Source organism: Cylas formicarius, unplaced genomic scaffold (genome assembly GCF_029955315.1).
Source record: "Cylas formicarius isolate icCylForm1 unplaced genomic scaffold, icCylForm1.1 PGA_scaffold_7__23_contigs__length_41026272, whole genome shotgun sequence".
NCBI classification, from domain to species: Eukaryota; Metazoa; Arthropoda; class Insecta; order Coleoptera; family Brentidae; genus Cylas; species Cylas formicarius.
The window spans coordinates 33576709-33599598 of NW_026844352.1; the positions used below are offsets into that span (position 1 = coordinate 33576709).

The following is a 22890-nucleotide window of genomic DNA, read 5'->3' on the forward strand; positions in this document are numbered from 1 at the left end:
TTACTAAAGTGGTCCAATTTTAAAAACCTTTATTCTTAGTATATTTACACAATTCAGACGCGAGCCCTTAAAGAAATATCAGACCAAATAAATAAAATGGCGATGAATTAAAAAAAAAAAAAGATTTAAGAACACGTTTACGCAGTACCCATAAATCTCCGTTAATTAAAGTTCGCCGTTGGTTTGACCATTCTTTCTGATAGTCTTCTGCAGGAGGTGAGCATCTGCTGGCTCTATCCTCTTGTAATAGTGCTCTTTGGTCTCCACAATTTCGAACCCGAATTTTTTATAAAAGTCTATAGCACCTTCGTTATTAACCTGCACGTGCCTGAAAAATTTCCCCATGTAAAGCACCACTTCTGCCTGATGAAGGTTATAAGACACTCACAGAAATATACTATCGAAATTACCGTCCTGCTCGACGAAGTTCAGGACGTGCTGCACCATGAGTGTGCCAATGCCGAGCCTGCGATATGGATACAAACATCCAAGCGTCATAATATACAACCTCCGCGATTTTTCCGAATTGTCTATTCGACAACACACAGCTCCCACGACTATGTCGTTGTAATACGCAAGCTTGGCCAACTCGCCCGCTTCGAGGACATCTTTGTAAAATTTGTCGTTGTAAGAAACAGGAAACACGACGCTGTTCAATTTCTTTAGCTGTTTTATGTTGTGCGGCGTAACGTTGCCTAGCTCTATGTTCGCCCTGTAAAACGAAAATCCGATTGACCGGAATAGCCACCTAGCCCTCGGCCACGAGACCACAATTACCTGGTCATTTTTAAGAAAAAAAAAACAATTTACTACGAAAAAAAATCGACTCCCTCTTTATTAGGCGGGTGTCAAAAAAATCAAAAATAGGTTGGGCATGTTCGGTCTACTTCTTTTGCTTTTCTAGACCTTTAATCAGTGAGTAACTTAAGCGAATTGACGTTGTAGTAGTTTCAAACCTAAAATTAATTCAATAGAAGTAAAAGAAAAGAAGAAGAACCAAAAATTAAATCGCTAATCCATCAGCCAAATCGTTTCAAATTGTATTGGAATGTCTACGCGATGGTAATCTGTTTAAAAGTCAATGATTATGTATAAAGCCTAAAATTATAGGTATCCGATATATCAAAAGGGTGGACCCCAGTTGCGGGTATTTCTACCGAATTTTTGGATGAAATTAGTGCGACCGACGGAAAATCAACCCCCAAACGTAGTCCAATTTGCATGCTCCATGGAAATGACGAAACACGACATCAAAAACTATCTGGAGAACATATATAATGTCAAAACAGTTCATGTTCGGACTAGGATTGCATTGGGCAAAACTAAAAAATGTCTTGGGCGACAGTACATAATCAAAGACGACGATATCAAGTACGCTTACATTACGATGGTATGTTAATATATTCGGTATGGCGTGTATTATTGAGCGTAGTATATTTTATAGCCGAAAGAGGAGTCGTTTAAATTCCCGGATCTATTTCCTGAAGAAATACAGGCGGAAAACAACCAAATGAAAGCTTTGAAAGAGGTAAAGGAAGGCACCAAACAGTTCCTGGAAAACAACAAGCATAGGCCTGGGATACCTGGATGGCTTACCATATGAAATAATTTAGATAAAAGTAGAAGCTAACAAATATTTAAAAAAAAATAATTTGTTTCCCTGACAACCACATTGTTTTGTCAATACTTTACCCAGTTTCGTGTTTATCCTTCCAAATCCGTACAATGAAAGTAGCTTTTTGTACAGACTTGGATAAAAGTGTGGTGGTTGCGAACTGTGAAAAACGCGGTTGGGTACAAGTAGGGCCTGACGATGACTGGAATATATACTGGGCAAGTACCCAAACTTGCCGCAGCTTATTTAGCGTCGATAGTGGGTACCGAATGAATGACAATCAGTAAGTAGGTTGATGGGAGAGTGCACAACTCATTCATTTCGACGTGCCTCAGGCTCATCAATCACTTTCCGAATCACTATGAAATATCCCGCAAGGATCTCCTCGTCAAGAACATCAAACGATACAGGAGGGATTTGGAAAAAGAAGGTAATCCCATGGCGGAACGGGGCGATTCCAAGTACCTCCACCTAGACTTTATCCCAGTGACGTTCGTCTTGCCTGCGGACTACAACATGTTCGTAGAAGAATATAGGAAAGCTCCGCAGAGCACATGGATAATGAAACCGTGCGGCCGATCCCAGGGCTCTGGAATTTTTCTCATCAACAAACTATCTAAACTTAAGCGCTGGTCTAGAGAGTCCAAGACTCCGTTCCAGCAACAGCTTACGAAAGAGAGCTACGTCATTTCCAAGTAACGCGATAAATAAACCACGACCCTTTCTATAGGTAACGCCTTCCGCTTTAGGTATATTGATAACCCTTTGCTTATTGGTGGGAAAAAATTCGACCTGCGTCTCTATGTGCTCGTTACCTCGTTCCGACCCTTGAAGGCCTACCAATTTCGTCTAGGGTTTTGTCGGTTTTGCACAGTCAAATACGATTCCAGCGTTGCCGAATTAGATAATATGTACGTTCATCTTACGAACGTATCGGTGCAAAAACACGGGGTAAGTACCCCGAATAGTGTCGTATTCAAAGGATTAGTAGTTTCATGGCCAAACAACAACCTATGTCATGACATTAAATGAAAATCATAATAAGGAATGATGAAAAGAAAATTGGTCTCCGACATAAAATTAATACTCCTAAGGGGTTGGTATATAGGAGTACACTAGCGGATTAACTCACTAAGAGAGACAGAACATCCGTGTGTTGAGAAGTTAGGCGGGCATCATAACAAAAATATTTTTTTTAATAGAATTTTTAGTTACACAAACAGTGTTTTGTGATATCACAAATATCCAGGAAATTTGAAATTGTTAAAGGAAACCCAATAATGTAAACCTGTAGAAGATAAAAACAAAAACGGCTATTGGGCAAAACTTCTAGATAACAGCAATGTTGCTGATTCTCGCCAAGGTAATAAACATAAACAGTTTCTTCTATTCCCTTTTGCAATTAGTATATTATGGAACAAGTGCGGGAAACGGCATTTGAGTCACGAGTTTATTTAGCACGAATGTAATCGTGTTGTTTTGCAAAAATATATCCAAAAAATAACGGTCGTAGGAAAACTGTAGTGTACAACGCGTTTGATAAACTTTTTAAGTGACTCGTTTATTAAACACTCACTTCGCTGGTGCCAAATAAACTCGCCGTTACCGCACCTGATGCATAATAGACTATTAAGTCAGAATTGCCAAGCAAAGACAAACTTACTTAATATAACCTTGTTGTGAATTTAAAATTTGCATAAAATGGGATTTTTCTTCTTCTTTTCTCGTCCTAAGCCTTTTTCTTGGTGAGGGGTTTCTCTCTCTACCACCCTGCTAGGAGATTTAATTTTATTGCCTCCGACATTTAGGGAGATCAAGATTTGTGTTGCTTAACGTTTTGCCAATCAAAACTTAACGATCTTGATAAGCTATTTGGATCATTGGGCCCATATTAATGGTTATGCCCGCAGTGCAGTGCGAGTGCAGCCATTACAATCTATTTAAATAATAATCACCAATTCATTAGGGGGAATATAATTCTCTTCATGGAGGGAAACTAAGCGTTGAAAACTTACGGCTCCATTTGGAAAGTACCAGGGGTAAACAGGTCACGGAGAAACTCTTCGACCAGATCAGTTGGTTGATTATTCACAGTTTAAAAGCGATAGCGCCTGTTATTGCGACCGACCGGCATTGCTTCGAGTGCTACGGCTACGATATTATCATCGACAACACGCTGAAACCTTGGTTGATTGAGGTAATATGATATAAAAATATAGGGCACGATTTTTATTCAGAGTAGGAACAAAGCAAACTGTAAAAACACTTGCACCTGCTTTGTCTACTATAGTACTTTGTAAGTCTGGCGGAGTCACGGTACACTATATTTAAACGGTTCTCTTGGGGCTCGACGGTTACCAAAGCGTTCTGAATCTCATCTTCCATTGTAACATATTGCGTTCTCGCCCCTATGACATCTGAAGTTTTCTTGCAGCCAAAATATATGATGAGATCGAGTTCATTTTTCTCTTTCCAATCAAAATCGTTTAGGAGTGAATAAGATCCAGGCGTCCATCTTTGTAATTCAAATTTCATTGTCGCCTCAATGCTGTTCAGTTCTAACTCAGTATATTTTTCCAGTAATTTGAACATGTGTCGCGATTGGAAAATGTCGATAAATTCGATTATTTTTTTCGGCAGCGTTTTATAGTCCGCAATCTCGTAGGAGTACCTATTAAGAGGGTAAACTTTTTGCCAAGCAACATTTTCTTTCCTCAATTCCTTGACCACATTATCAAACAAATTAGGTTTGAAGAAATGCCTAAGAGAAATCTCAGAGTGTTCCTCGATGTGGCGCTGAATCACTCTAATCGCTTCTGGGGCCACGTAATTGTCATCCAACCAGAAAGCCAAATCAACGTCCACATCTTTCGCTTTTACAGCCACCTGCCCATAAATACTACTCTCCGAAGGTATAAATTCGGGTGTTTTAAAGACGGGGGGTGTTTTGGTATGGAACCAGCCATTTATACTTAATCTGCAGTCGTTCAGGGTGACCACTTCCGCGACTTGATGGTATGAATCGCTTGTGACCGGGAAAAAAATGAACTGGTTATTTTCTGGGAACATTTCGTAAACCACTTCCTGCGGATGGCCTGATCTGTCTTTAGAGAACAGTTGCAAAGGGCCTCCTTTGCGTTTATCCCAGCCTTCTTTGCCAGTCAAGTACAGAATAAAGGCAACCATGCGATCCTCCCTTTGGTCATCGTGAACCAGAAGGTAATCACTATTGGTGTAAATGCTGCATGTGGCAGAAACATGTGATAAATCAAAACCAGTTAATTCCGCTATCCATCGCATAACGTCGTCTTTTAAAAACTTGTATAAACAAATCAAGTGTTCTTGTTTTAGGTAGACAATGTCTTTTGATTGAAAAAATTCGTACAAATCCATGCTTCTGTAGTTGAAATCGAGCTCGTTGAACTCTTGCCTGGCCTCGTCCAGCAACGCTGGGTTGGCCAGAAAATTTTTCAATATACAAATCTTGAATGGGTCCGCGATTAGTCGTATGTCGTCGTTAAACAGCTCAGAATTGTTCAACCAGCATTTTTTTATAGATTCCGTCGTTTCCGCGCTCTGAAAAGTCTTGCGAATTATCGGACACAGCCTTTGTTTTTTGCGTGGTTGTATATCAGACTCCCTGTCGCAGGTCGGCATCAAATGAAAGCCGGTAATTGATCCGCTAGGGAAAGAATGCGTCAGTATTCTGCAGTCTTTGTCCCAGACCTCGCAATCCACGTCGCTTTCAGATTCGTCGTCGTCCAACATTGGCGAACGTTGAAAATCATTCTCAGAATCTGATTCTTCCATTTTTCTGCAGTCAGCGAAAATTATTTTTGCCCTTTCAGCATAACCATTTACACTGCAAGTGCGGTTATGAGCTTTGTTCAAATAAAAGTCAGTTAACTGCGTAGCCATCACGACGCATGAGCATTGGGCATAAGCTTTATTTTTTTTTTGTATCCGACTTTTGTTGAAACTACTGTTATAGGATTAAGCGATTTTGATCCAGACTGCATTGCCTACAATGCCGATTTCTGTCGAGAATTTTTTAGTTCGTAGGAAGTGCTAAAGCTTCTGTCGCCTTCCTCGCATTAATTTTATATGAACTGACCATCTGTCGTCGCTTGGTTGAAACGTGCAATGAATCGTACACCACTAATAGCTGCGCGGATCACTCTGCAAAATATATTTACCTGATTCCGGAAGGTTTGAAATTTCAAATAATTCCTTCCTGTCGCAGAACATGAATGGAAAGTTTATTAGTTGCTGGTTAAAACTCACACAAAAATTTTGCATATAGTTTAGAACTTACATTTCAGGTATGATTCCACCAACTAAACTATGGTGGCCCTATACAGTAAAAATAGATGCGCCTTAGGGGGCTATGATATTTTCGCATGCCTCTACATTTCAAACACTAACCTACAATTTGTGCAGTTTTCTTTCAAACGCTCATATCCATACACCTAACTGCTTTTTGTCTGAAGATTTAATGGCCATAAAAATGCATGCGCATGTTGAATGTACTTTCTAAAATTTTTGTTTTATAGTTGCTTCATAAGTTCCTGTACATAGTACATACTGTACATAGCTACTAGACGAATACAGGCCCTCACTATACTGGCAGTACAGGAACTCATGAAGCAGCTATGTAATTTTTTTCAAGAAAGTCCATTACACGTGCGCATGCACGATGTTTAATTTTTTTTTTAAACCAATGGCAGTTCTAATTGCAAATTCTTGCGTTGGACCCGTAAGACATTGCGACTTTCAGCAAACAGCATGGCCGCTGACAGATCGTGAATGTTTGGATGCGGTATTTTCCCAAAATATGTTCTAAGGCCTGCTCAATTGCAGCACCCACGTCGGCGTCAGTATAATTCCGTAATTAATTTGGCGTTATTGTTCTTCGAGCCCTGTAGATTGTAGATACGATGCAATTTCTACATGCATTTTTTTTATCTAAGCTATTTTTTTGTAAATCGGCGCAAAGCTTTAGTTTTTATAAACTGATATGTTTAACCAAAAATGAAAACAACAATGACAGAGGGCACAGGCTGTTCTGCGACAATAGTAATTACTTAGCTCGGCGTTGCCTATTATGTTCGGATTTGAGAGATTGATGTTGCTGCTTATAAAAATTAATAAATTTTCCAGAAAAATTACAGCAATGTAGCAACTCAGCCAGTTTGGGGCCACCAGATTATCTTATAACTATATGAGCAAAGCCTCTATCTCTAGCAGAGGAAACTGCTATTTTTTAATTTCTCAAGGACCATGTGTTGTTAATATTTAGGTAAACGCGTCTCCTTCACTGACGTCAACCACAGCGAATGATCGAATACTGAAGCACAAATTGCTAGACAATATATTCAACGTCGTCGTTCCACCGAACGGAATGCCCGAGTAAGTTTAAAAAAAAGTGAATACATTCGAAAACAGTTTTTGTTTTAGCGTAAGGTGGAACAAGATTCCTTCACCAGAGGCGTTGGGGGACTTTCAACTGCTCATGGACGAAGACCTTGTGGCACTAAACGAAGGCCACGACAATGGTTCTGGCAAAAATAATTCAAGGTGGAAATAAAAAAAAGGTCAAGGGAGTTAAATCGTATATTTGATTAAACGTACACTAAATTCGGTTTAAATACGTCGATCAGCTTTTCGAACGAATAAGGGTCTAAGCATTCCCTTATTCTTTTCGCTTTGTATTTCCCGCTCAGACCCTTAAATCGGTTGTATTCCAAATACAAATTAACGATAGTATCTGCAACGACATATTTATTTAATCAGATTTAAACCCACTTGACCATTTACCCGCTAATATATCCGACTGCTGCGGGAAATTCTTGAAACTGTCATTAATATCCCTTTTCCGGTCCAGTAAACACCGGTATTTGGGAGTGAGATATTTTAAATTTTCCTCTTCCGTGATTTCTAACTCCTCCAGGGCTGCCAACAGCGCGAAATCGCGCAACGTTTGTTGGTGACCGAGCAACTTTGGCTCTATTAGCTTGATGACATGGTTTACGCTCTCATCGTTAATGCCTTCGAGCGATTTAATACATAGCCAATTATGAATGGAGGCGTCATACACGGAATGAAAGAAAACGATTAACCGCAAACCTCGTTGAGCCACAACAACTTACCGTATTTGAATTCGATTTTGGTTCTCTTTTCCGTTGCCTTTTTCGCTAGAAAATCTTTAACTACTGAAAGAGTGAACACGTTTTCCGACTCAAACTCCGCCTCTCCCTTTCTGAAATCATCTCGCGTCAGAGCCGTGTCGTAAGCTAAACGCAGCCGCGACTTACTGGTATGAACAGGACAACAGGGTGTCCGTTAAACTCGACTTATAATACAAAACAGTGTTACCGGTTATTTCCGGCTTTTCGGGTGTCTCGGGCAAACACTGGCCTATCCAGCTATGCATTTCGCCTAAACTAAATGACCCTTTAACGTTGAGCTGGTTGTAAGGTCTAAAAAAATGGTCTAAACACCAAACCGTAAGCCGCCCTTAGAGATGCGCTACCTGTCTGTGTGGTCGAATTTATAAATTCTGTAGTGCAACGATAGGGGTTTTACGTCGAACCGTAAAAGTTTGCTGCATTTCGGTTGCAGAACCGGCGTGATGTATACCAGCAGCGTACCGGTTCTCCCCTCTACCGTACGAAATTTCAATTCGATGCGATTAGTATCGACCTGACACCGGTAGGTGGCCAAGAGAACGTCCGCGTCCTGAGAAACGCTTAGGCGATATTTTCGGGGGCGGGATTCCGCAAAATGAATACGAACCGTAGTTTGAGCGCGACTCACTATGGCCGTCGTTTTTTCTGCGTCCAGCAAATCCACGCCACCGTCGCAATGCACCATGACGTTCTCTATGGCCGCAGGCACTTCCACCGACATCGTATGCGTCGCGTTACTTTTGTTTAAGGTGAACTGCAATCGCACACGATACGACGCTTTCATTATAGTCTGTGAGGCTCTACCCGAAAGCTAACCTAACTGTCATATCTACGAATATCTACGAACGCAGTTGTAACCGAAGTTTAAAAGTCATTTTCCTTCAGCTTCCACTTTTAAGAGTTTTTTCTTGGGGTTGTCTTATCACACGTATTACGTAGCGACAACTTACCGACGAGTTGACCGATAGCGGCGGTATGGCGGAAAATTCATCGGAATAGGTCAAAGTCGACTTTTGGTACTTGTCCCGTTCCCGCGACACCCTCAAGTGTAGTTCCTCGATTTCGCCCCTGAGCTTGTCAATTTTTTGTACGGTTTCGGATGAACATACGTAAGCGCCGGTGGCGCCGTCTACGTTAACTTCCGCGGCTTGCGTCGTGAGGCCGAAAATGCGACCGCTGTACGTCGCCACTAAGATTTCGTCGTACCCCGCTGCAGCTACGACGCCGCACTGTACGCCCGTCACCATCTCGTTGCAATTCTGGGGATTTACGAAGTCGTAGTCGCTTTAAGACACTTTTGTTAAGCCCCTTAAAGATTCGACGCGAACGGTCTACTTTTTTAATCATTTTAGTAAATGGAAACCCAACAATAGAAAAATACGGTCAATCGAGCATAGGTATTGTTTTCTTTTTGTCCCTCATTTATATAAATGGTAGAAGTGGGTGTTGTTTAATGACTTTATTTACTGATATAATCATTTACTGAAATCATTTAAATATTATAATCTAACTTCTTTAAAAAACACTGAAAAATACGCATACAAATTGATACAAATTTTAGAATAGTTAGTCTTTTCTGGCGGTTTTAAAAAATTGATTGAGCAGAAAAGAGCAAAATATATTTTTCAGAGTATTATTTCGAAAAGAATTAAAATCACATATTTACCTAGCTACGAGTATGTACATTTAACTAATATTTTTTATTTCTCGAAAAGGGAAAATATTTTACACTTTTACAGAATACTGACCTATTTTTGATTTCTAAATCACATTCACAACTAAAAATGATAAAATCAAATTAATAATTTTCGTTACCACATACCCACTTATTTATGACGCGTATGACTAAGAAAACAATTCTCATTACTACCCGTCTCCCTCTAAATAAAATCTATATTGACCAGACATCAAATATCAATTTCCGTCATACGTTTTACAAAACTTTTGGATTCCTCCTGCATCGGTTTTTATTGAATCGAACTAGTTAACGTTTCACCAATCAAGCTCTGAAGAAGCCAACAGGATAATTGGCGAAAAGTTTAACTCAACAAGAACCGACGCAGGAGGAATCCAGAAATTTTGTAAAAATTATTACGGTAGCCTGTGAAAGTTCAATCACGATCAACTCATCTCGTCACGACTAGCTTTTGCACTAGAATTATTAATAAGTGCCTTTTATTCAAATAAATATTCCCATATATTTCTATTTTGGTTAATTTCTTTTTTTGTGTTGAAATATAAATTGTAGCAAATGGAAAATATTTAAAAAATTCTAAAATTAGTTATCTGAATCAATATGTTAACAAAAAACTAGCCAAAACAATTCAACCCTCATGTAAAGTCAAATCACGCTCGCGGCGACGCCTTTACGAGTCCGATCGCATCTTTATAAATGGTTCCCCAAACTCGATGACCTGTTAGAAGTATATGGAGAATGGAAAAAGACTTTTGAAAATGGGATTGCGGCTATAAGAGGCTATGGCCCGTATTTTTAAAAGACTTGGGACATTGCAGCGTTGCCACATCTACTTGACCCAGACACTAACTTCGTTTTCTTAAATTGAATGACCATGTAGCTATTAGATAATATAGTGGCCCTACTATGTTAACAGTTGATGCGCCGTAGGCGGCATGGATACTTTCGTAGAGAGGCCTTGCCTCTACATTTCACCCACTAACCTGCACTTCGCGCCATTTTCCTTCTAAACATCTATTTCCACACACTGAACTCGTTTTTCCAAAACAGTTAACATGATCTAGGCATATTTTGAGAAAATACTGCCGCAGAAATGCCGCATTTAAACTTATTGACGATCTGTCAGCCGCCATGTTGGCGTGCATGCGCATGTTGAATGGACCAAATTTTTTTTCATAGTTGCTATATAAATGCCTGCATTATCACATGGGCAAGGCCTCAATATCTCTAGTAGCTATATGGGAATGACCTGTATATCATTACATTTCTGGGTCCTATGAAACATTAATTAGATGTGGTAACGCTACATTGTCCTAAATATTTGAAAAATAAAAATCACCCAATCAACCCAAATTTTAAAGGACTATCTTTATTCATTCTTCATATTCCATATACTTCTAATAGGTCACCGTGTAAACTAACTTGCAAAAATACGATCACCGAAGCATCCATTTCGTCGTGAACGTTGACCCGGTATACTTCTATGTTGCCGTCTTGTTTGCACGCGATGACGTTTTTCGTTCCGTTCCCACTCAGATCGTAACTGTCGATACAAGAAATCGGGCTCGCGCTTTTGTCGTTTGCGATAAGCCACCGGCGGAATCCGTGCAAACTGCAATCACGACGCCCGTTACAATCACAAATGACGTTCCGCGCGTGTTCGCTATACTTTTCTACATCTACTATGCCGATTCGACCGTCAATAGTTCCGAAAAGCACCGTGATCACACCGTCCTCGTCATAGACATGGAGAACGGTCGGCGAGCTTTCAACCTCCATGCTGTACGTCACTCTCGTGTGTTCTAGAACGCGGATCATGCGGCCCTCGCATGCGATCAAAGACGTCAACCGTCTTGTCTACAAACGCAATGCTCATGCGCAATGGATGACGTAATAACCAAAAGAAATTGAGCTGTTTTATTGATTATGGGGACAATATAAATGTGCGAGGAAAGTGTTGACTCAATTATTCATTTAAAACGGGGGGTTTACGTGATTTGTTGAACGATACGTCCCTAAAATGTCAATGTCGTTAATGGTGTGAGTTAGCGACTTTAGCACTTTTCTGAAATTCTTTATATAATAAAATAATTATTAAATTACGGGCATAGGCACAGGTTAGAATTAAGAATATATGTATTAATTAAGAATTAATTCTATCCTTTGCTTATAATTTTTTACTTCTACAGGATAATGTAAATCAATCCCAAAGCTTCTCATTTAGATAAAGGGTACGTGAAACAGTCCTATCTCGCAAACGCAGCGCTTATAGGAAATAACCATTCCTCTTTTCTTGCCGTCCGAGGGATACGCCATTGTTTGCGCTTGAATTATTCAAATCCGCCAACCTTTGGCGCGTAGAACGCGACCACGTCCACGATGACGTCACCACAGAGGTACGAGCCCACGTCTTTGTGATCCCTGAAATGTGCGTACACGTGCTTCCCACACATTAGCATTTCGTTGCCGATGACGAACCTACAATTATTGCAAGGCAAGCTTTTTTTCGAAAATTTACGTGTCTATATACATCGCAGTAATTTGTTCGGTCATTCCGGAGTCGAAAACCGAAAATAGTTTGCCCTTTCCCGTGAAACATTTGATTTCGTTCCCCATTGCGATGAATATTTTCTCGTCGGCGGTACCTGAAAGCGAAAACGCATACTATATCGGCGCCAGCGTAAGTTTTGACATCAACATTGCGGACGAATGCATACGTCAAAATTTCCATCAGAAACGAATTATTTAAAACGCTATCATGATTTTACGATCCAATAATAACTTTTCGGGCCTGTTACGGGCCTACGAGTTTGTCATCTGTCAACCTACAAACCAGTTTCACTTTGTGTTTTCGTGTGGTGGAGAACGCTCTTTATTAAAAAAATGAAAATCATAAATCATAACGAGGTGCCACGCCCGTCAAAAGTTTTAAAAATCAAGTGGAGAACAATCCCTTTTTCTGACAAGTCAGTTTTGAATCGACCGCATCTTAATGTTTCCGCATGGGTTGTGAGCTTGCCACAAGTTTGTCTAAATCGGCCACTTGTCTCATGAAATTTTTGCTATAAGTGACATAGCCTAAACTGACACCTTACTTTGTTACACAGGCTGTGAATTTATTATAAGCTGTTCTAAATTGACCACTTGTCTCAAAAACTTTTTCCTACAAGTAAGATGGTCTAAAAAATTGACATCTTGCTTTATCGGAGAGCCTGTGAATTTGTTACCAGTGAGTCTAAATTGGGCACTTGCATCAAGACCTTCTTATAAATATGATAATCGGCATCTTGATTTATTACAGAGGCTGTAAATGTGTCACAAGTTGGTCTAAAGCCTGATGACATTTTTCCTATAAGATAGTCTAAATTGATCTTTTACTTTATTATACAAGCAGTATATTTGTCACTAGACTTCAATTCCGCCACTGTTGTCACGAAATTCTTTCGATAAGTAAGGATAGTCTAAATCAGCATCTTGCTTGCTTTATTACAGATTCTGTGAATTTGTTTCAAGTTGATCTAAATCAGGCACTTGTCTCAGGAAATTGTAATTTGTCACAAATTAGTCTAAATGAACTACTTTTCTCATGCAATTCTTCCTACAGGTAAGATAGCCTAAATCGGCATCTTACTTTATTACACATGCTGTGGACAAGTGGATCTAACTAAATCACCACTTGTCTAAGGAAATTCTTCCTATCAGTAAGGATAGTTTAAATCTTCATTTGACTTTATTACATAGACTGTAAATTTGTCAGAGGCTGGTCTAAATTGACCACATGTCTCAACAAATTATTCCTATAAGAAAGATAATATAAATAAGCATCTTACTTTATTGCATATGCTATGAACTTGTCACAAGTTAGTTCGAATTGGCAACCTGTCTCATGAAATTTTAACTATAAGACTGTGAACTTGTTATAAGTTGGTCTATTAACTCGGGGTAATTTCAATTCTGGTTGGACAACTTATGTGAATGACTTATCTATTCTTAAACAGATTCCAAAATAGGCGAAAGCCTATTATATAAATTAAATAAATAAATAAGACAGTCCGCATCGTACTTTAACATTTTGTGAACATGTTATAAGTTTTAAATGGCCAAGTGCATCGCCATCGCAAGTTGTTTAAATCTACCACTTCTCCCATAAGACCCTTTCTTTTAGTAGATGATCTAAATTGACTTCTGCAAACTCATGCTCTGAATCTTATCACAACACGGTCTGTATCGACCGATTGTCTTATGATATTACATAAATTGAACACTTAGATTAATTTAAGAAAATCTAAACTGAATGCTATAAATTTGGTTTTCTTGTCGTAATAAAAGTTTTTTAATTTCGACTATAATAATCGAAACTAAAGTAGAATGCATGAAGATCGAATACTCCATCCAGAAGTAAACTAAAAAAATTTCCTGTCCTGACCCTTATACTAGCCTTGCAGATATTAATATTACCAATCAAATTGGAAGAGGACGAATTTCTGAAGAGATTCTGTAAATTCAGGCTCGGGATGTTATCAGTAGTCGGCTTAAATTAGCCGCTCGTTTCAAGACAATTTTATTATGAGATAGTCTTGGTCTTTTTACTGTATTCTTGCCACAAGATAACGTAATTTTGTAGAATAATCTCCTGTGTATTCAAGTTCTAAACAATCTTTTTACTAGATTAAATTCTTACATTTTATATGAAAGCACTACGAAACTACTATCAACCACCGAGTATAGTGGGCGGGTTCAGAAATGCACGGCGACATCAAGATACCAATGTTTTATGTAGTTTTTTTTTTTGTTGCCATTTTATACATAAATCTGGGATATAGTTTATGAGAAGAAACGACTTTTGGAATTACGTAAGAATTGCTTCATAATATCTAGGGTAATATTTTGAGGCTGATTCGAATTTTGTGTCAATCAAGAGGAAGCTGAAAAAGATCTACATCAAAAAATATTTAATAAAATATCCAGAATTGGTCCCTCCTTTGCAATTCAAAATAACGATTAAAAAATCCTGACCAGTGTCTTCTATTATTAGGAACATGTGAATAGAAGCGGTAGGTAGGTGGCTAAGTAGGTATGTGTTTCGGATGCAATGATTATCAATCTAAGCGTTCATTTATATAGGAAATAGGATAAATGGATTAGTTAATTTAACAATTTTGGAGCCCCTTCAAGTTTGATTTTGAGCTCCAGTCTTACAACATAATCTTTAAATGTTATTTTGTCACTAAGTCAACTTTGAAAAGAGTTGAAGGTTAGGAACAGTTTAGAAACTGCTGATCGAGAACAGAAATTTATTTACATATTTCCGCTATTCGTATTAAAATATAGTTTAGAAATACAAATTTTGATTTAATTTTTCAAAATGTTGAACAAGCCACAAGTAACATCTACATAGTGTTATAGGACGAAACTGAAAATTGAAAAATCAAACTTCTTGAAGTGAAGGTCGATTTAAATATTTACAAGTGATTTTTACCTAACTAGACCAACTCCCATTCTTTTTTCAATTTTCCCGCCTGTTTGTTTGAAAATGTTGACTTTAAACGCATATAGCTACTCGAGATATACAGGCCTGCCTATGAGTTTGAGGTATTCAACAACCAACATGGCCACTGACAGATCGCCAATAAGTTTAGATGTGGCATTTTTAGGGCAGTATTTTTTTAAAATATGCCTAGACCTCGTTAATGAGAAAAATGATTGGAAATCGCGGTTTAGAAAGAATATTGCACAAAGTGCAGGTTAGTGGGTGAAATGTAGAGACATGCGCGAAAAATAATTATCTTTTCTATGAAAATATCAATGCCGCCTGCGGCGCATTAATTTTTACCTTAGAAAGGCTATGTGTTCCGTCGGGGGTTCGTGCGACAGTTACATGAATACGTTAGTTTAAAAACCTAATAATTACAATGCCGGTTATCGTACGTTGCCTGAGGACAGTGCGCTCGCGCATTGATATATGCTAAGTGCTAAGGATAGACTAAATCCTTGAAGGTTCTATGGCAGGAACGTTAACATGCTATGTCGCCATGTTTAAAAGAACAGTTGAGTAGATTGACGGATGACATACTCAGGCCCATAACAGACCGATTTTTTTTTTATTGGACTGTAAAATCGTGCTTCTTCAACGACAAAATGGAGACTAAATACATAGTGATCTAGTTTGAAAAAGAAAATTAAAATTGAACTTCACTTCAAGTTTTTAGTTTTTCAATTTTTTTATTTTTACCTGTAGCCCCCGCAGTTTGCACCGACGTAATCGCGGATCCGGGAAGCGTTTTGAATTGCGTTTGGACGTCGTCCTTACGCACGGTAAACACTTGCAAGGTGCCGTCGGTGTCTCCGACAGCGACCTAAGTATTTGGGAAGTTTTGCGTTATGTATTGAAGTATTTTATTTAAAAAAGGACGGAAGACATACACGTCAAGCAGGCGCGTTGTCGCAGACTATAGAAACCGCAACGTCATCGATCGTTAATCGAATTAGCGACGCCATTACCTGACCGATGTATTTTTAATCGCGTAATTGTGGTTACCTTTTGCTGTTCCCTTGGGGCTGCGGAAGGTAGCAGCCTCAAACAACTTTTGTTCGTGACGCCCACCAGCGTGTAGTCAACTCGACGCAAATTAAATTCCATGGCGAAGGGACAAATCGCAGCAACACGTTAAGAAAACCACGTCGGCATTTTAACAGATGGCGCTTCCATGACAACCGCCGATTACAAACAAACGCGTATTATCGACCGCGTTCTGTGATTTTGGAATTTTTTAATTTTATTTTTCCGACTTTACTTGAAATTGAATTTCCAAATAAATTACTTAAAAAAAACTGTATGCCTGTTTTTTTATTTTCAAGAGAACATACTAAATCTTAAGTACCCCATGCTTTAAAAAAAGTAAAAATACAAAATCATAAATAACTAAAATAATGTTTGGCTCTATTGGTGATAGTGGAACTGCAAATATATATTTTTTTACATTTTTCTATATTTTCAATTTTGAATAATTTTTTCAATTTAGTCTTTTCTTTAGTCATAGTCTGTAAACTATATACAGGATAGTTTACGATCCAAGAAGAAAAAATTGGGAAAGGCGACGCGGCGTAAACGGCACGTAAAATCAAACTATGGTGTAGTGTTTTATAGAAAACTAATATTTAAACAGTAAAATATGTAAAAACAAAAAAAAAAGTTACACATAAATAGGTTCATTTAAACACTAGAAAATGTCTTAAAAATCATCGTATAATATATTAAAGGTACAATTAATTAACAACTTATAGGTTTCTTTCGGTATGGTACACTTTTTTTCTTTTATTTAAGAATTATCACCGTAATCTCTATCACCAACATTGATTCGATCAGGGGCTGATGTCACGTTAAATCCTAATATCCTTGAATCCACCTTCAGCATTTTCGATTTTTTATTTTTTTTATTCTTGCCCTAAAAAAAGAACGTCGGCGTTAAACAAAAGAAATTCCACCGCTTTGGAACCAAATAAGTTTAAAGTGCGGAAGGGCTCGACGCGACTGAAGGCACCAAAGGATATGCAGACCCAAATTGAAATTATAGATCTTGATAATTCTCATACCTTAATATGTGTGAACTACTGTCGCCATTTAACCGTGTAAGCCTGATTTCGATGATTCGAGTGAATATACATTTTTTGCGACAGTGATACATTTGAAGTACTCACGCTAATTTGCATAATTTTATAACTTTGGCTCGCCGTCAATTACTTGAGAGCATAGACTGTGATAGGTTTGAACTACTCTAGCTAAAGCGTCCCGGTTCGATGTCATCGTCAAAGTTTATATGTTACTTGTTGCATTTCTCATGACTTTGGAAGGGACTGTGTGGTGATGTGGAATCACTCGGTTTAATTTTACTTGTTACTTGTTTGTGGTCACTTTAGTATAGTAGAGTCAGGCTACTTAGCCTGGACGCATCGGAAACCCCGCCCACCTTAACTTTACCTTGACCTCCTGAAACTCCATACTGTGCTGCGTGGAGGGCGTGATGGCCGGTGCCGGCGAACACATATCGTCCTTGTGGGCGTTTTTTGGCTTGAAGGAGCGTCGCTTCTCGAGAAAATTGTTGGCGAACTGCTGCGTGGTATTGCTCTCGCCCAGGTACTCTTTGCAGTATTCGCGCACCTCGAACGCGGACTCGATATCCCTCAGAAAAGTGATGAAGGTGGGAACTGCGAAAAAAACATTTTAACTCCGATTCCTGCGGCGCCGCCGGACATCGTGCGGAAACCTACTATCGACGTCGCTGGAAAAGTTGGCGAGCGCCTTGTGACACCATGCAGTAAAATCGTCTTGCAGCGGTCCATTGTTGTTATTATGGTTCTTTTTCGTGGACGACTCCTCCTTCTTGGCTTTGACTTTGGGCTGCTGCTGCTGTTTCAGCTGTTGCGGCTGTTTTGGCGCGCCGCCGATCGTCGATGCCGAACTACTCTTGGACACACCGGACGGTTTGTGGAGTTGGGGTACCCGGGGCTGTGCGTCCTCCCAAAATCCGGAATAATTCGTGGAAGACCACTGAGAAGTGGTCGAAGCGCTCGCCCAGGTAAGATTCTGCCCGCTCCATATGTTGGCCGAGCTCTGCACCTGTGGCGGCGCCTCCTTCGCCTCCTTTTCCTTTTTCATGCGCGCCTCCGCGGACTCCTGGTGACGTTTCACGATATTTAAAAAAAAAAAAAAAACAATTGCGGAATTGCTTCAAAAAGACAAACCTTCGCCAGACGTTCTTGCTCTTCTGCTTGGATCTCCGCCAACGATTTCACTTTCCTCGGCTCCACAGGCTTCCTAGCCCAGCTAAGTTGAAGGCCACTAGGTTTTTCATGCTGCTGCTGCTGCTGTTGCATCTCCTTTTCCTTAACGAAAAATAAAACCATTCCCCTCCTGCCTGTAATGATCCCACTCAAAGCTGCTCACCAGCTGGGCCCTCTGCTGCTGCAACGCCACCTCCTGGAGCTTCCGTTCCTTCTCCGCCTTCTGGATCTCTGTCAGGCTCATACCGAGCGCTGAGTTTGACTGAGACCACGGCGCCGCCTTCGCCAGCATCAACTGCTCTTGCCGCTTCTCTTCCGCCCGCTGCTTCTCCTCCGCCTCTTTCTGCTGTTTCTCTTTCTGCATCCGTTCCTCCTCTAGCCGCTTCGCCCCCTCCGCCTTCTTCCTCGCTTCATCCTCGACCTTTCTTTGCTCTTTTAGCCGCCTCCTCTCCTCTAACTCCCGCAACCGTTTCTCCTCCGCCTCCCTTTTCGCCTTCTCCAGCTCCTTCCTAATCTTCTCCTCCTCCTTTCTCTTTCGCTCCGCTTCGGCCTTCTTCTCCGCTTCCAGCCGCCTCTGCTCCTGTTTCCGTTTCTCTTCCGTCTCTTTCTTCTGCTGTTTCTCCTCTTGTTCCTTCTTAATCTTTTGCTCCTTAGCATCGTCTCGGGGTGGCCGCGCCTCCGCTTCTTTCTCATCCAGCGCAGGTTTTTCAAGTTGTGCGTCGACCGTCTGCGCACCCGCGGTCAAAGGTTGCTGTTGCTGCTGCTGCTGTTGCACGTCCCAAAGGGACAAGGGTACCTCCTGCGGGGGCTGCCACTGCTGAGAGGGCACGGACGTAGCGGGAGAGAACTGGTTCTGCTGCCAAAGCGCCTCCACTTGCTGCTTTTAAATGAATAAAATGCACCGAGGAAATTCGAACTACATATCGAAAATCTCAATACCTGGGCCTGTTGCTTATGCTGCAGCTGCTTGAGCAAACTCGATATGGGGTCGGATTGGGCTGAGGTTGAGCCCACCTGCTCCACGGAACTGGCCCTGGGCACCGTCAACCCCAGCCCCGTTATCGGGTTAGGCATACCCGGGAGCGGCATCCCGCCCGAAGTCAGCGACGGGTTTTGAAGGCTGTGAATACTGTCTGGCGGTATAGAGGTCGGCACGCTTCCCGTTAAGGCAGAGGGTAGGTGATTAGGAAGGCCACTGGGTAAACGGTTTTGCAATGACAGAAAGTTGCTCATGTGCATTTGCACATGGGGATCCAGGGAGCTCGGCATGTTTTGGGGTGGCTTGTCCAATAGGCCCGGACCAGGAAGTTTGTTCGCCTGCGGAAGGTTTGAACTACCCCGTGAACGACCGCTACGATATTGTTGAACCTTACCTGCTGCATCTGACTGATCATTTGCATCAGGGGGTTGGTCGCCTGTTGCTGAAGATATGGTATCTCAGATTGGACTTGTTGCTTGGGAAAAGAGACTTTGATTGGTGTTGCGAAGTCTAAGTGAATAAAAAACTAACCTGCTGTTGCATAATCAGCCTCTGAGCGGCGACCTCCTGCTGTTGAAGGGTGAGGGCGCTCCAAGGGTCTGCATGTACGCGAGCCTGCGCCTGTTTGTAAGCAGCCAACTGGGACAGGTACTGGAACTGGAGGTCGTTTTCTGGCATTTTGGATATGTCGTTTTTCAGTACGGGAAAGCGGAGTGTGGTCTGGAACGGGTTCGAGCCGCCGCACATTGTCATCAATTCGCCCAATAGGAAAAAGCGCTCGTCGCAGTGGCGGCGTACCTTGAGATCCTGACCGAAGTAGCCCGCCTTGAACCACTCAGACATTTCAGTGTTCGTGAACGGACCTTGCATTTGTCCCTGAGGATAAGAGGTACGGCTCATTTTTGTTCTTACTTTCATTTCAGATCCCCCTATGGTCGGTCCTAAGTCGCCAGATATGCATCTTATTTTCTTTTATTTCAAATTTTACCCTGGGCATTATTTCTTTATAAGTATGTTAATTTTTTTGTTTATTAAAGCGCTATGCATAAATGTTTTTGGCATTATTCTTTTGCAGATAACTCATGCATCATTAATATTAATAATTTATTTTTGGAAAAATTAATTATTTTTATTGGTTTTAATGAAAAACTTAATTCGGAATATTTCATCACTTATATATATAATTATTTTTGAAAAAAAAAATTACCTATTTTTAATTTTTGGTTAAAAAAAAACATATTCCTGATGTAATTTTGTGCAGGTACAATACTCAGTATTTAAGACCATTTATTTTTGAAAAAAATAATGCATCTATAATTTTTAGTGAAAAAAACCCTAGGCATATTTTAACATAATATTTTGCTGCCAAGTTTTTTATTAATTTGACAAATTTTTGGTACACAAAAATTTTAAAAATGAATCTACTTTAATTTATTGTGAATATAAAAACAACCTATATAATACCTGCGGATCTTGATAAAACCATTTATCCTGTCCTGCCACAGTCAAATTAGGCGGAGGTGGTAAACTGGGCAAGTCGAAGCTGGCGTGCGTCTGCGGCGGATGCTGAGGCTCCTCGTCCACCACTAGCTTTAGAACAAAATCCTCCTGGAGCTTCTCAAATTCGCTGTCTTCAATCCTGAAACAACCTGTCAACTCCCGTGGGGAATAACGTTATTAGTTCCAAGCTCACCTTTGATCTGGCGACTTATCATTTATGCATTGTCTCACTTCTATGGTTTTCTGTTTCCCTTCAGATGCTATCCTCTCCTTGGCAGCTAATCCGTCGCCATCTGGGAAGGCGAGTTTCATGCGCGCCCCATCCTTCAAACTATCATTATCCGCCAGATCCATGGGTTGCCCACTCTGAAGATATGTTAATCAACCCACCTTTCTGCACTCGCCAAAGAACTTACCTCACGCTTTCCGTGACCATCTTCGTCTTTGACTAACGACATGGTTGATTTGGACGAATGCAACGGCGGGTGGCCTTTGTTAGTAATGTGCTGTTGTGACGTAGACTTTTGCAAGCCTTCCCTTCTAAAACCCCTCCCCTCCAGCTGAAAAAAATGTTCCAAAGTTTGATCAGTACTCTAGCAATATCCGGCAAAAATACCTGTTCATCGTCAGAACCATGAAAAGCTCCCCTTTCGTCGAAAGAGCCCCCGCATTCTGAAGGATTCTCGTTGGCCCACTCAGGCAAGTGATCTTCACTATCCCATGATCTCTTCGCAGGTCCCCGGGTAGTTTCGTGCCAATTGGATCGGTTACCTCTTTCTGGTGGCCCACTCCTCTCCTCAATCTCTCCCTCACCTCTCCAACTTGTGGATCGACCTAGCCACCATTATTATATGCAACCAGTTCAATGGAGGACACCCTAACGGAAATTCTTACCCCATTTTTCGTGAGGGTTCCTGTTGGGCGGTAAATTCCTCCATCCATCATCCTCTTCATTGCCCCTAACACGCCTCCAATTGTCCAAAGAGGCGGGCCTGGAGTTATACTCCTTCCGGGGGCTCCAATCGGAAGAATCACCGTTACCCCAACCGCCCTCGTAAGTGGATGGCCTACCATAAGAGGGATAGCTACCTCTACCTCTGCTTACACGACCGCCGCGTTCCAACGAACCACCCCTTCCTCTGGGCGGGCCACTCAGGGTGGTCGGACGACTTTGCCACCCGCCCCTCTGAAATGAGCCTTCATCCTCAGAGGAAGGCAATAAGGCCAAAGGAGGCAGGGTTGTTTCAGAATAGAGGCTTTTAAAATTGGTGAGGCAGGCAGGAGGCTTGATGTTTCGGTCAAATAGCGCAAGCATTTCTTCACGACCATACCTTAAAATGGTCAAGAGGAAAGACATTAGAAACGGACAATTAAATCAAATCCCAATTACTACTCAACAGTACTTATTCGTCAGTTTGGTAAAAACCAAACTCAACACGTCATTTACTTCATTATTTCGAACATACTCACCGATAGTCTGCAAGTTGGTACCGCGTTGCGCTACCACTGGCGCCTACCCCTGCACCACTACCGTCTGAAGAAAGATTGCGAATCCAGTCAGGACCGAAATTCATTGAGTCAGTCATACTAAAAAAATTGAATTGGCATGGTCATGTAAGGTCGTTTTTTCGTAGTGACGGAAAAACTATTCAACACAATAGATAAAAATGGAAGCAACTATTTATAGACTTTTCAACGTAAACTAGAACCAAGCGCTCAAATTGGGCAAGACTTCATGAAAACTAAACAATATGTTAGGCTGCGATCAATTTATAAACAGAGTTTTATTGTTAGCCACACAAGTGAGCAGAAAGGCCTCAGGCGAATATGTGTGTGACAATTTTTGGGATTCGATCATTTATTTTTGTATTTCAGTAAGGGCAAGCGCCGCTTTCGGGCCGCCATTGCACAATCCATTCATAAATCCGCGATAATTCCGCCACAACTAATTCAGAATTACCTGAATATTCCTTTTAAACACCTTCTAATATGTGATCAACATAAATGGCTGCAACCCGAATTGTAGGTTATCGCGCATGTGCCTCACTGTCAAAAAACACAAAGGAAATTAAGTCCCCAGTTTTTTTCTCTTTTTGAAGTTGCATTTCAAAATTGTCTTTCTTGTGTCCGA

The 22890-nt window shown here is 40.7% G+C and overlaps 6 protein-coding genes across 10 annotated transcripts; 2 read left to right on the plus strand and 4 right to left on the minus strand.

Annotated features, from left to right (window-relative positions):
* Window positions 1–4: 4 nt before the first annotated feature.
* LOC132705670 (probable N-acetyltransferase san) lies at window positions 5–912 on the minus strand. The gene is made up of 3 exons (XM_060676435.1): window positions 778–912; window positions 389–712; window positions 5–328 (listed from the first exon to the last, which is right to left on the minus strand). The coding sequence occupies exons 1-3, from the start codon at window positions 783–785 to the stop codon at window positions 166–168; spliced, it is 495 nt and encodes a 164-aa protein (XP_060532418.1). The 5' UTR covers window positions 786–912; the 3' UTR covers window positions 5–165.
* On the plus strand, window positions 913–1603 carry LOC132705671 (large ribosomal subunit protein uL23m). Its single transcript, XM_060676436.1, has 3 exons — window positions 913–1062; window positions 1111–1390; window positions 1445–1603. The coding sequence occupies exons 1-3, from the start codon at window positions 1049–1051 to the stop codon at window positions 1601–1603; spliced, it is 453 nt and encodes a 150-aa protein (XP_060532419.1). The 5' UTR covers window positions 913–1048.
* A 122-nt stretch (window positions 1604–1725) lies between these two features.
* Window positions 1726–7213, plus strand: LOC132705669 (polyglutamylase complex subunit TTLL1). 3 transcript variants are annotated; one of them, XM_060676432.1, is made up of 6 exons: window positions 1726–1898; window positions 1951–2310; window positions 2365–2566; window positions 3582–3812; window positions 6915–7024; window positions 7073–7213. In XM_060676432.1, exons 1-6 carry the CDS (start codon window positions 1726–1728, stop codon window positions 7200–7202), a joined length of 1206 nt encoding a protein of 401 aa, XP_060532415.1. In that variant the 3' UTR covers window positions 7203–7213. The 3 variants fall into 3 exon arrangements, with proteins under 3 accessions (XP_060532415.1, XP_060532416.1, XP_060532417.1); XM_060676433.1 differs by having other exon boundaries at window positions 6915–7028; window positions 7073–7204; XM_060676434.1 differs by lacking the exons at window positions 6915–7024; window positions 7073–7213 and adding an exon at window positions 6776–6896.
* Window positions 3819–5548, minus strand: LOC132705667 (prolyl 3-hydroxylase OGFOD1). Its single transcript, XM_060676430.1, has one exon. It carries the CDS (start codon window positions 5531–5533, stop codon window positions 3845–3847), a length of 1689 nt encoding a protein of 562 aa, XP_060532413.1. The 5' UTR covers window positions 5534–5548; the 3' UTR covers window positions 3819–3844.
* LOC132705666 (Bardet-Biedl syndrome 7 protein homolog) lies at window positions 7097–16272 on the minus strand. 2 transcript variants are annotated; one of them, XM_060676428.1, is made up of 13 exons: window positions 16038–16257; window positions 15732–15855; window positions 12030–12144; window positions 11848–11977; window positions 11169–11356; window positions 10922–11111; window positions 8754–9062; window positions 8411–8557; window positions 8148–8353; window positions 7930–8094; window positions 7765–7874; window positions 7433–7663; window positions 7100–7382 (listed from the first exon to the last, which is right to left on the minus strand). In XM_060676428.1, the coding sequence occupies exons 1-13, from the start codon at window positions 16137–16139 to the stop codon at window positions 7237–7239; spliced, it is 2163 nt and encodes a 720-aa protein (XP_060532411.1). In that variant the 5' UTR covers window positions 16140–16257; the 3' UTR covers window positions 7100–7236. The 2 variants fall into 2 exon arrangements, with proteins under 2 accessions (XP_060532410.1, XP_060532411.1); XM_060676427.1 differs by having other exon boundaries at window positions 7097–7382; window positions 8148–8557; window positions 16038–16272.
* Window positions 16273–16651: 379 nt separating this feature from the next.
* On the minus strand, window positions 16652–22786 carry LOC132705663 (GRB10-interacting GYF protein 2). 2 transcript variants are annotated; one of them, XM_060676417.1, is made up of 15 exons: window positions 22720–22786; window positions 22230–22346; window positions 21654–22090; window positions 21376–21593; window positions 21176–21319; window positions 20953–21125; window positions 20724–20898; window positions 19791–20135; window positions 19654–19734; window positions 19220–19597; window positions 18444–19160; window positions 18242–18382; window positions 17768–18173; window positions 17478–17704; window positions 16652–16944 (listed from the first exon to the last, which is right to left on the minus strand). In XM_060676417.1, the coding sequence occupies exons 2-15, from the start codon at window positions 22343–22345 to the stop codon at window positions 16819–16821; spliced, it is 3684 nt and encodes a 1227-aa protein (XP_060532400.1). In that variant the 5' UTR covers window position 22346; window positions 22720–22786; the 3' UTR covers window positions 16652–16818. The 2 variants fall into 2 exon arrangements, with proteins under 2 accessions (XP_060532400.1, XP_060532401.1); XM_060676418.1 differs by having other exon boundaries at window positions 16653–16944; window positions 18444–19157.
* Window positions 22787–22890: the final 104 nt, after the last annotated feature.